The sequence below is a fragment of the Manis javanica genome, chromosome 9 (genome assembly GCF_040802235.1).
Source record: "Manis javanica isolate MJ-LG chromosome 9, MJ_LKY, whole genome shotgun sequence".
Lineage (NCBI taxonomy): Eukaryota > Metazoa > Chordata > Mammalia > Pholidota > Manidae > Manis > Manis javanica.
In genome coordinates this window covers 32,579,742-32,591,864 of record NC_133164.1, presented here as the reverse complement: position 1 = coordinate 32,591,864, position 12,123 = coordinate 32,579,742, and the positions used below count along the sequence as shown (strand labels likewise).

The 12,123-nt window shown below is 42.0% G+C and overlaps 1 protein-coding gene across 2 annotated transcripts in view; it reads right to left on the bottom strand.

Annotated features, from left to right (window-relative positions):
- Window positions 1–5,800, bottom strand: part of DACH1 (dachshund family transcription factor 1) — a 400,485-nt gene extending 394,685 nt beyond the window's left edge. For both annotated transcript variants that reach the window (XM_037023557.2, XM_073212530.1), the window contains exon 1: window positions 4,911–5,800. In XM_037023557.2, coding sequence (XP_036879452.2) covers window positions 4,911–5,677 — 767 coding nt within the window. In that variant the 5' untranslated portion in view covers window positions 5,678–5,800. The remainder of the gene's footprint in view (window positions 1–4,910) is intronic.
- Between the last annotated feature and the right edge of the window lie 6,323 nt (window positions 5,801–12,123).

The window sequence follows — 12,123 nt, the reverse complement described above, 5'->3', positions numbered from 1 at the left end:
AAAAGGAGACAGTTTACAAACTGTGAGTTTCATTTCTTTTTATATTTTGTAATACATGTGTTGTGTTGCTAATACAATGCAATTTAAATGATTATTTTACTTGATTAACAAATGCAATTGTATGAAACAATTCAGCAAAATAACTTTGAAAGATAAAATAATAATAATTGATAGTCAAAGCACAAGTTGTTCCTAAAAATAAGAACGACTTGGTTGCACATTAAGCTAATTTACAAAGCTACTTACATTACAAAAACAGAACATCAAATGAGAAACAATAAGGCATATTATGTTTTCCTATGCTGGTGAATCACACATGGTAAATCACCACAGAGGAGAGTGATTTATGTTCAAATCCAGCCAAGACTTTAATCAATACTGGGTGTCACATCTCAGGAGGTTGGGGGAGGTAGTGAGGCAAAAAGAGAGTGGCTAATATTGTTCTCAGTAATTTATATGCAACATCTGTGAAATGTTGTAGATTTATAAAAAAGAGCAGATTTGGGCTAATAAAATGAAGATTTAAAAATTTTGTATGAAATGTACATACAAAAAAATTAGGTAAGAGAATTGTCCTACAATTTATTCAACATATTAGAAACTTCACAAAATAAATTTCATATGTGAAAATAAAATTAAGTGTATCAGAGTATTAACTAATAACCTGCGGAGTTCAGAAGGTAAACCATCTTCACAGTATGTGCACTTTTTACAATAATGACTATGTATTTATAGAAACCGACTCCAAAAAAAAAACAACAGGCTTGAAAGATATCCAAATAATTCAAGAATTTGTATTTTTCACAATAATTTGATTGAACAAGGTAAATCCTAGTTTAGAATATACTTAGATTTTATTTGTATATTAGTTATTAAACTATAATTTACTAGCACTTATAAAATATACAGAAGTAAGTGGTGGAGCCAAACTTAGAACTTTCATATTCTAGGCCTTAGTCTTCTAATTATGCCATATTCTTTTTGAAATGTTATAAAATGAAACATTAGGCTTTATAGGAGTCATTAATCAACTATGATACAGAAATTTCAAAAGCATAGTCTCTCTTCATTTGAAGTAATTTTTAAATTTCTCTGTACCAACTATTGTAAATATCTCATAGAGGTGAATTTGTATTTGTGCTGAAACTTTCTGTATCAATGCATAAGTGCGTAAGTCCATTCCACTGAAAAGCATGCAATGGGGGAAATGTTCAATAAATATAGACTGGTTCAGTTTGCCATCTTTATTAAAACTTCTGACAAAAAAACAGAACCAAGAATTGGAAAGCATTTTATCTCAGTATACTGGAATTGTACCCATACAGTACTACTAAACAGAAAGGACTTGGAAGGTCTTTCAATTTGCTGTCTATGAAGGATGAAGGGTATTGACTTTTAAGACAAAAGAATACTATTTGTGAATATGTGTATATGCAAATAAAATGTCTTATAAAACTAACTGGAATCTATTTAAGTTAAAAACTGCATAAATCTAGGGCTACCTAGGACCCCACACGCAGTCTGGTTTGAAAGATCCTAATACAAAATAAAAAATTATCTTTTGGCAATACTGAAAAAATAATCATTTTAGATAACAAATGAGAACAGTCACTTTTTGTTACCTGAAGTCACAGAAAATTGAATCCTTACCCAAATCTCCAAACAAGTGACTGACTCGTACAAACAGACTTGACCGTGTACGTAATTACTTTTCTTTTGTTGTTGTTGTTTAATGGTTACCAGTTAATTAAGTGACCTCTGTGCACTAGCCAAGTTCATGCAACTAATGTTTAGCTTAAAAATAATAATTGGAGGAAGCTGATCAAGGTCAGACTTTGCCCTATGACAACTTTTAAATCTATTTCCTTACATTTTCTTTCATGTGTTGAGACCCTTATTTTTAGCTTTCCTATCAAGCAGGTGATAGTCTCTGTTTCATCTCCTTGTGGTAATGACAGATGGCTTCAACATTTATTCTAGTTTTCATAGACAGCATACTGATGCAATAGCCCCAAGCACATTAAATCCACCCTAAGGTTTGTCACTAACTTACTGAGCTACTTTGAACAAGTTTATAACCTTTCTTTCAACATCATTTTGGTTCCTCAGATTCTGTTATCTAAATACTGTTAAAAGACATAATTAGATAGATGTTCTGTAAAAAGCTGACAGTGCTAAGATGAGGTTTCTTGCACACTGCGTATATATTATTTTATATAGTTTGTCATTTTGCCCACTTTCTCTCATCCTCTGCATAAATTATTCCTTTAGATTGTCTGTTAAGTAGCAAGAGGAGAAAGAAATCAGAATGAAAGAAATCAATATACCTACATGAATGAAAAAGGATCTTAATAGCAAAGGCATAAACTGAACTTGAATGGAAAAAGTAATTTTAGTTTTATAAATTCAAGATGCACAATATTTTAGGTATTGCTTCCAAAGAGAAATAAGACAATAACACTTGTAACTGTTATTAAAAAATAAAAATGCAATACAATGAAACATTAGATTTTGGTGAGAGGGAGTTCAATTATCAAGTTTTCTGTTTTTTTACTCATTGGCATACTTAGGAAAACCTAGTTAGAGAATATCTGCAACTACACATCTAAGGTTAATGACTGCAGTATTTGAGTGTATTTTGGTTGAGCAAGCCTTGTAGTTGACAAAAGATCAAAATGCAAGAGTAAATCAACAAACTTACCATGTTTAACTTAAAAATAACCTGAAAGAGAGTTTTGGAATGCCACATTTTATTGTAGAGTATAAAGACCAGGTGATTGAGCTATAGCTTATTGATGAAATATTTTTGGAGGTATAAACAGTTCTACTGGATTCAACTTATCTTGGCTCTGAAAGTTTAAAATTCCAGAACTTTTGTTAACCTCAGGGGGGGGAAAAATACTTAGAAAATTTTTGTCAGTAACTCTCAGAATATTCTCCAACATACGGGAGTCTTCAATTCCACAGTCTAATCAAAATTTCAACAACAAATTACAGGCATTCAAATAAGTCCTCTCTAGAAATATTTTTGGTATGTTATGTTAAACGGTCATTAATTATCTAGGACAAAGTGCTGAAAGAAACACATCGAGTCAATGAAGAGCAGAGTAGTTTGATTATTAAAGAGAAAAACAGTGGCGTTTCACCAATTTACTGGAGATGTAGTCAATTTACAAAATCGGATCTGAACCGACTTCAAATTTCAACTAGAATTCTTCATAACAGCTCCATAACAATTTTCTGCACTGATTCTTAATAGATTTTTGGCAAAAACTTTATCTTCTGGACGTCCAAGGACTCCAATTATCTCCCTAAATGACATTTAGTTATCAAGATTCCCCCTCAATCTTTACTGCCACCTGTCCATACTTTTAGGCACGCGAGCACGTACACACATGCGAGCGCTCTCAACATTCACCCCAAAATAGTAAAATGAAGGTTCAAAACCCAGACACACACCCATGCCCCCAGGCCAAGAATGGCCAATAAACACAGAAAAAGAGTTTCTGGCTAGGTCAGGATAGAACAGTTGCTGGGGTTAGAGTTCAAGTCTTTTTGGTCTTAAAGCCTTCCGGGTGCACTAGCCAGAAAGAAGCCTTCTTCCAAGGAAGAAACGGCCAGGGGCTTATCACCCCGATTTCTTTATGATGTCATGCTATCCCTCTTTCCTTCCCGTCTGTTCCCTAGCTCTAATAGGAGCACAACCCTAAAAGAGTAAAACTCGTTCCTTTTCCGGGTCTTCCAACTTATTTGGAGGGTTCCGAAATCTCCGCGCAAATTTCGCGCAGTTTCCACGCGCCGGTTTCTGGTCTCCAACTTTCCCCACTCGCTTTCTGGCGGCATCTCTGAACTTTTCCCACTGCAGCGAACAGTGGGACAAAGAGGAACTGCGAAAGCGGGTGGACTGAGCACTTCTACCCCGAAACTGACAAGTTACCCCACTCCCGCCCCCTCTCGGTAGATCCTCCCCTAGTGAGCGTTCATTAGCATAAAACTGGTCGGGTCTGACACCGCGTCCCCAGGCTAACAGCGTCCGCGCGCTTTGCCCCGCGGGGAAGCCACGGCACCGGATGTCCAGGTCAGCATAGCATCCCAATTGCAAAGCTTGCACCTGCTCAGCGTGAGCTACTAACCTTAAAAAAAAGGAAGGAAAGAAAAGGGGGAAAAAACAGTTTGGAAAGAGAGAAACAGCGAGCGCTGTGGGTCTTCCTTCCCATCTCTCCAGTTCAGCTTCCAAGAATGTCAGGCACCTGGTCACCTCTCTCTTCCTACAGAAGGAAACCTGCTGGTGCCCTCGCGTCGGCCCGGGGCAAACGCACCCCTTTATCTCCTTTGCACACTCCCGCGCACTTGCGGACACACGCACACATGCGCGCACTCGCAGACCCCTCCCTTCGGCGGGCTTTCACCCCCCGGTCTCGGGGCTGACTGGCCGCGGGTCCCCCGGGATTGCCCCGGGGCTCCCACCCGACCTGCCGGCGGCCCACTGCTGCGGCTTCCCTGCAGGCCCACACCGGAGCGCGGCTTCCCGACCCCGACCCCTGTCCGGCGGGGTCACGCCCCCTCCTCGCGCTCGCCTCGGCGCCGCTGACCAGCCGGGCGGGTGGCCCGCGTCCGAGGGAGCGCACACCGGGCGGCCGCGGCCAGAAAGGGGGCTGTGGCCCCTGGGCCGGCCGTCCTCCTCCTGCCCGCCCCTGCGCCCTGAGGGCTGAGGGCGCCGTTCTCAGACGGCCGGCGCGGCCGGGGAGCAGGCGGAGACGGTCGGGGAGCGGGAGACGGTCGGGTAGGGGGATGGCAAGGAGAAGGACGAGGAGAGGGATGAGGTGACGGTCGGGGAGGGGGACGAACGGCGCCCGGAGCGGAGCGAGGGGAGGGCGAGGCCGCGGGCGCGGGGCCGCCCCGCTCGGTACCTGGCGTTGGTGCAGTCGTTGTAGAGGGTCTCGAAGTCCCGCCGGGAGATGAGCTTGCAGCGGTTCACCCCGGGCTGGATGGCGCCCAGCCCCCGCAGGATGCGGACCTGCTCCACGTTGCACACCACCGGCGTGATCTCCAGCCGCTTCAGCTTGGTGTAGACCGTGTGCAAGCCCCCCACCAAGTGCTTGAGGAACAGGTCGAAGGCCTGGGGCAGGCAGATGAGCTCGCAGCCCTCCACCGTGAAGGAGGCCACCTTGGCGCCCCTCAGGTCCACCATCTTGCACTCGTTGTTCTGGGGCGTGTTTTCCACGGGGGACGGCGTCGAGTACACGGGCTTCCCGGGGAGGGGGCCGCCGCCGCCGCTGCTGCTGCCGGTGCTGCTGCCCGAACTGCTGCTGCTGCTGCTGCTGCTGCTGCTGCTGGCGCTGCTGCCGCCGCCGCCGCCGCCGCCGGCGTTGGTGGGGGTGCTGGAGGCGCCGCCGCCGAGGCTGCCGCTCGCGGCCGCCAGGCTGGGGTTGCCGCCGCCGCCGCCGCCGCTGTTGCCCGAGCCGCTGCCGCCGGAGGGGACTGAGGCCGCCGGAGCGACGGGCTCCGGCCGGAACAGAGTTGGCCCTGAGGACGCCGGCGGCCCGACGGACGGAGCCGGAGACGAGGTCGCCGAGGAGGTGGCGTTGGCGGCGCCGGAGGAGGACGCGGACGTGCAGACCGGGGGCTGCGGGGGCACCAGCGGGGCCGGAGGGATCAGAGCCGCCGGCACCGCCATGGCCACATATAAGGGGGCGCAAGGAGAGGCGACGGAAAGTTGCCGCACGCCCCGGGGAGGGGAAGGGGAAAAGGGGGAGAGCCGGGGGCCACCACGCGCCGGCGGGACCCGGGGCGCGAGAGGGCGCGGGACGGAGCGCACAGAGTCCCGCGGGCGGGCGCGAGTCCTCCGGGGCCGGGCGGGGCGGCTGCCGTCGGGCGGCCCCGCTCTAGCGCGGGGGGAAGCGCGGCGGGGAGCGGGGCGGGCGGACGCGGGCTCTCCCCGCCAAGCACATGGATCAAAGACTGAGAGGGGAATGACAGGGAGAAAACGAGCTGAAAAGTGCAGGCTGCCGGCTGGACGAGTTGTTGTTGTCACACGGTGCAGAGGGGAGGAGCTCCGGAAACTTGAAATACCCTTTGAAGCCGCAAAAACCTCACTCACTAGTATTAACCCAAATTATCCAACCAGGAACTGGGAGCAGAGACTCGGAGAGCGCAGGACGCTGGGGGACCGCGAGTGCGTGGAGAGGGGCGGGAGGGGGCGCTGGGAGGGATTGGAGGGACGGGGAGACGAACCGGGGGCGCAGAAGTGCCGATCGGAGAGGGAGAGGGCGGGCATCGCTGCTCCACCACCATTAGGTTGCATGTGTAATATTCCGTTTCGTCCGCGACCACCCGTAATTTTATCCAAAACGTTTTGAGCAACTGTCCGCCAATTTACAGAGCAGCCAGAGCGCTCCCACCTCTCCTTCAAGGATTTAGGATGTATCTCCGCTCGTTTTTGCCCTGAAATGTAAATGAAACTCATCCCCGCACTTCATGATTATTAAATTATTTTGAGGGAAATTCACATGTAAGCAAACTTTATGTTTCACGCACCGGATTGTTTTTTATTCACCTATTAAATTATTTGTGTAAAGATAGTGAAAATTCCAGGACAGTTTTCAAATTATGGGGTGGGAGGGAGTCAGCCTGAAGTCACCTAAGAATAATGGAATGCTTTGTATTCGATTCATTATTTTCTAATAGATTATGAAAAGAAATGTTTGCCGTGTTGTGGATCGTTCGGAATAACTTCACTTTCTCCTCAAAGGCAGGTCAGAAATGCCTATACCTAGAGACTTTGAAGAATTCAGGCATCCTTGAAGATTTAGAAAGTGGAAAACGAGAAAACACTGATTTTTCTTACCTTAAACTCTATTATTAACTCACCTGTCTTGCACAGAAACCAACTATCCTCATGCTCTTTAGACCCAAGACTAGTTGCTCATGTGCCATATGAGTAACACGATATATTTTTTTTCCTATTTGAAAACTATCAGTGTATTTGGGCATAGCCTATTGCGGTTTATCAGTGAAAGTGTGTTTTATAAATAATGAAAAAAAAACAAAAACAAAGCTCACTAGTTGACTTGTAAAGGCTGAAAAAGTAGTTTTGCTTAAAAAACATTAGGCTGATTTTAGACTGCTTGCTTTCCACTCTCCTTTTCTTCCCTTTTTGAACTTGTTGCATGGAGGTATTTATTAAAGGATTTTTGCCCAACATATGATTTGAGCGTATGTCAGGCCTGTTCTCTGTTTATATCTCTAGGAACCTTAAATAATTAGGCTTTAAACCTGTCTACACATGTTCATTACTTCACAAGATGAAAACAATGCTTGAGCATTTGACAGATTTTAAAAATAAACTATTAGTATCAGGTTCACAGTGTTGGGAAATATCATAATGAAATTCCTGTCGTTTTTGGTGTTGAAATTAGTATCACATTTCTCTATCATTTTAATTCTTTAAACTTTTTGAAGTTTTGTGTCAAGAGTTGCAGGAAATACCTACAAAGAAATATGGCACTACTGACTAATTTGACTAAATTTATGCTAAACTTTTTGGGGCACAGCAATTATTCCAGGAGTCTTAAGGATTCAGAAAAGTGATTATTGCCAAAAAGTAGATAAACTTCTACAAAGATAGCTAGTTTACCCAGTTGTTTTGCTTAATTAGCCAATTTAACGTATTCAGAAATAACATATATTAACTTTTCACTCCTCAGATCTCTCCTCAGTTAAAAATAGGGATTCTATATATATCACATACATCAAAACACTTCAAGTGTTTACTGATGTTTTGGAAAATACTTCTTTAAAACGCCAAATTACTATGTTAATGAGTGGAGACGAGGAATAAGATAGATACAAAGCCCTGAAATGCTTATTTTATTTTGGAATTGAAAGCACCAGTTTAATAAACGCTGTTATAGTTTAAAATGCAAAACTACATTTTCTTCAGTTTAAACTCTAGACCTGTAAGTGGAGAAAATTGGAATTAAGTGCCAGAAATCTGCCTGTACCATTCTCATTTCTCACATTTCCTTTAACTGTCACTCACCCAATACCTGCCACATTCGGAAGCCACAGACAGGAAGTAATAATAGCTGACCAAGCCATAATCCCACCCAGCTTGGAAGCAAACTCCAAATTTTCTGCAGAGAAACCTGTACCTCCCAGCACGTGCTCCATTCAGTAGCAGAGCTGGGGGCGTTCACCCCGACCTAAATGGGAGCTTTCGCCCCCTTACCCCCAACTCGGGTCTCTAAACCCTTTCTAGGAACTACCACTAACCCTTTATCAAACAATAGGACTAGACAAATCGTACACTGTAAATTAAAATACGTAGGGGAAAAAAGCCTCTAAAATTTTAGGATTTCTTTCTTTTTTGAGAAATGTTTCTGATTAAGGCAAATAGTATTTAACTGCAGTAAATAAATCAACTCCGCTGAGATTTCACTCCTTCCACTGCATCTTTAGGTTTCAAAGCTTTTGTCTTGTTTGTTTATTGTTTTACATCTCTGGTTGTTTCAGGTCCTCTCCTTCCATCACATCTTCTCCAACTTGCACTCAATTTGCATAAGCAAAACTCAAAGTACTGTAACTGATATTAGAAAATTCTCCCTGTGTTTTGTGAAAATGTATTGTGCTGAAATCAATAAGACTGTTTAAAATTCAAAGACCTGCAAATCGTTCTGTTTGTCCTTTGATAGGGCCTGTGCTGATTAAAATGCTACCAAGGAAGCTTAATTGCTGCACTAATTAAGAAGTCTTTAATTTCTTTCCTAGGATATCGTTTGAAGCTGAGCTTGTACCAGTTCAGGGAAGGTATTTTCTTCCCTCCCTCTACCCCCTCCTGGCTCCTCCCCTCCCCTCCCCCCTCCCCCCTCCTCCTCCCGTGCCCCCGACGATATCCCTGTGAATAGGAATTAATGGAGAGAATGGTCTCAGGTCTCACCATCTATTACTTAACAAAAATCGGCGCAGGATACAGAGTTCGGTGCAATAAGAAATGCAGTTTTGAGAGGAGCTTTAAGGTTGCAGGAAACAGTAAGAAATACAGAGTAGCTGTAGCAGCTAAAGTTCCGGTGAATACCTGGATGATAACAGGCACTTTAGCTCCATGATGAGGGCATCCTATTTGTTTAAAAGGGGCAGTGACAAGGAAATGCTTCTATTGAAACAGGGAAACATAAAAATGTACTTGCAAAACCTGTGGTTTAAAAGAAGAATAGATCTATAGAAAGGAGGTCTTATAGTTCGAATTTGGTAAGTATCATTTATTTTATGAGTATAAAATCATGAATTCTACGGGGATTTGGTTTTGACCCTTTTTATAACCCAGGGTGGCATAAGCACTGTATTACATCCATTCCATCCTTATCCACTGACCTATTTTATTCACTGATTTCTCAAGTGGGGAAACTCACTAAATGATTTCACAAAGCTTTCTCTGTAATCAATAGTCATTTGTTAGGTTTATTCATGCTGTATTATAATTCTGGTAAATGACTGCAAAGCAGAAGATTGTAAGAAAGATATAAATATTGACAAAGCCAGTATAAGTCATGTCTTTAAATCTTCAGAGTTTTAATACAACAACTGATAGTTATTTGAAAGAAAAAGAATGAAAATGAATATTTCATAGAATATAAAAAAACAAAAATGATTGAATAATGTAAAGACTAGGTATCTTAAGGTTTTTCTTGAATTTCTCAAAATTTCCTGAAAGTTTTGAGTATCCTCTTTTTATAGCATCACCAAATGAAACAGAAACAACTTGGCCATAGGCAGGAAGGGCAACAAGAAAAGGTTCATTACAATTTTATTCTTTAATTTTTTCCCCAAGTTTTATTAGAAACGTGCACAGAAAAATACAGATGTATAGTTCAGCTATATGCTGAATTCCTTTCAGTGACAGGACAAGGAGATAACATGCTTAATAGATTCAAAGGGAGATTTACCATTCCAGGCACGACGTCACTCTAATTATGTTTACTCTAATTGAAAGCAAGGTTTTTGGAATCTGAAATTACTTTCAGAATTTTTTTTTTAAATAATGCAAGTGGATCAAATGTTGATCACAAGCAGTTCAATCTTTCAAAATGTATTGGAAAATTAAATGAAAAGTGGAGTTTGGTACAAACAATGCCCCAGGGCAAAAAACAACTAACACTAGATTTTCCAGTCCAGCCATAACACAAATCAATTTGAGCACACTTCTATGGCCAGACTGCCAGATTGTTATGACTGCTAATTCACTCAATCAAAGAGTGCATTAGCACACCCGGCACAAATAGCTTTAACAATAGAGTGCACTTCTGAACAATTCTAAGATATATCACAACGGAGAAGTAAAGAGGAAGATCATTTTTACATCTGCAAATTTACTAATGGACCTACTTCCTAACAGGAAAAAAAAAAGGACAGATAAACTTCAGGCAAAGGCTTACTAAAGAGCTATCCAAGTTTGGCAAATCTAGAAAGATATCAGGGTACCAGTAGTTCAGTGACTTTGTTAAACATTTCTCAGGAGAGAGTCCAAAATTGATGTTTGCACTTCGGTAGTCAATCACTGAATATGGAGAAATTATGCCAAGTAACTCTCTCAAGCCTTTTTAACTCAGACACAGGGTCTCACCAATCAGCTCAGCAGATAATCCTCCACTGCCTTAGGCAGAGACTTCTCTGCTTGTACACTTCCTGTCTCTGCCCTTCCACTTAGGAATCCAACTTCTGACTTTCAGTGACTCTCTCATCCACAGTCTCCCTCTTTCCCAATACCTTGCCTTTCCTCAAGAACAAGGAATAAGACTTGTATCTCACTGATACATCCTCTAATCAGACACAGAGAGCATGGCGAAAAACTACCCACAGGTCAGAAGGTGGGAAGCTGAAGGCTGAACACACTATAACTTGAAGCACTCAAATTTTGTTTCAAACTTCAATTCTTAACAAAGAAGTGGTTAAAATGGTTATAAATAACCTTGAGTTGTTTTACAGCATGAAAATGCATGGACTGTGTATATGCTCACTGAATACATACACTAAGTATATACTCACATTCATGTTTATGTAAATCTTAGAGCCAAATGGCACAATTTTGTCACCACTGTTCCTCCCTCCCTAACCTTCTATCCTCTACCCCCTTTTCTCTTGATTCAGAATGGATGGGAGATGTGGCTGAAAATAATTTCCTGGTTATGGGTATTTTAAGAAATCTTTAAACCCTTGTCAGGGAGAGAGGGTAGTGGCAAAGAGAAGAATAGTTACAAAGAAAAAGTCATCATAGAATTGCTTTTCTGACTCCAAACTATATCATGTCTATGATAAGCTGTCAGCTCTCCGTGATGATTGAGTGATACTTACCCACCTCTGCTTACTTCCCATAAGTGCCCTAATGCCATCTATGGATTTGTGTTGTACCCAAATATTTGATGAGAACAACAAACACATTTTTGTTTTTGATTCTGAGATCATTTCAGAGTTGGACTGTAAAACAAGTAGCAACAAGAATAATATAAATGGCGATTATTTCCCTTCATCTCTTAAATCGGGACATTGTGAGAGGAATAGCAGGCTGGTTTGAAGTAAGGTCAAAAAGTCAGGCAGATATTTAAATCCCTAGATTTCTAATAAATATTCTACTTTTGATTGCACCTTTTTCATATATGGCATTTTCTAATTGTCATACTTCTTTCTCTTTAAATAACCCAAACTCAGTTTTCTCTTACAGAAGATCAGCATTAAGACTTAAGAACTACTTAAAGGGTACATAGTTGGGAATTGGGGGTTGGAAGAAGTCTTATGTAGTATAATGCATGTTTAATATTAAAACAAATTATTGTATAATATTTTGTAATGTTAGTAGAAATGTATTAAACTTGATTATTATAAAGGTTTCTGTTGATTGACTGCTTTTTTGTCTTGTTTTAACTTACACTCTTTTTTTTTCTCTTGACTTTATTAAATAAAAGAGGCCACAGTCAAACAAATAGCCTATAAACATTTTTTCTATTTGAAGTCAGAAATTTCAAGGATTGTTAGAAAAGAATAAACTGTTTATTTATTTATTGCCCTTCAGAACAAAGAGGTTTTTTTATCAAGTTGAAAGAAAAACAATTGCCACCTTGCAGCCCGAGA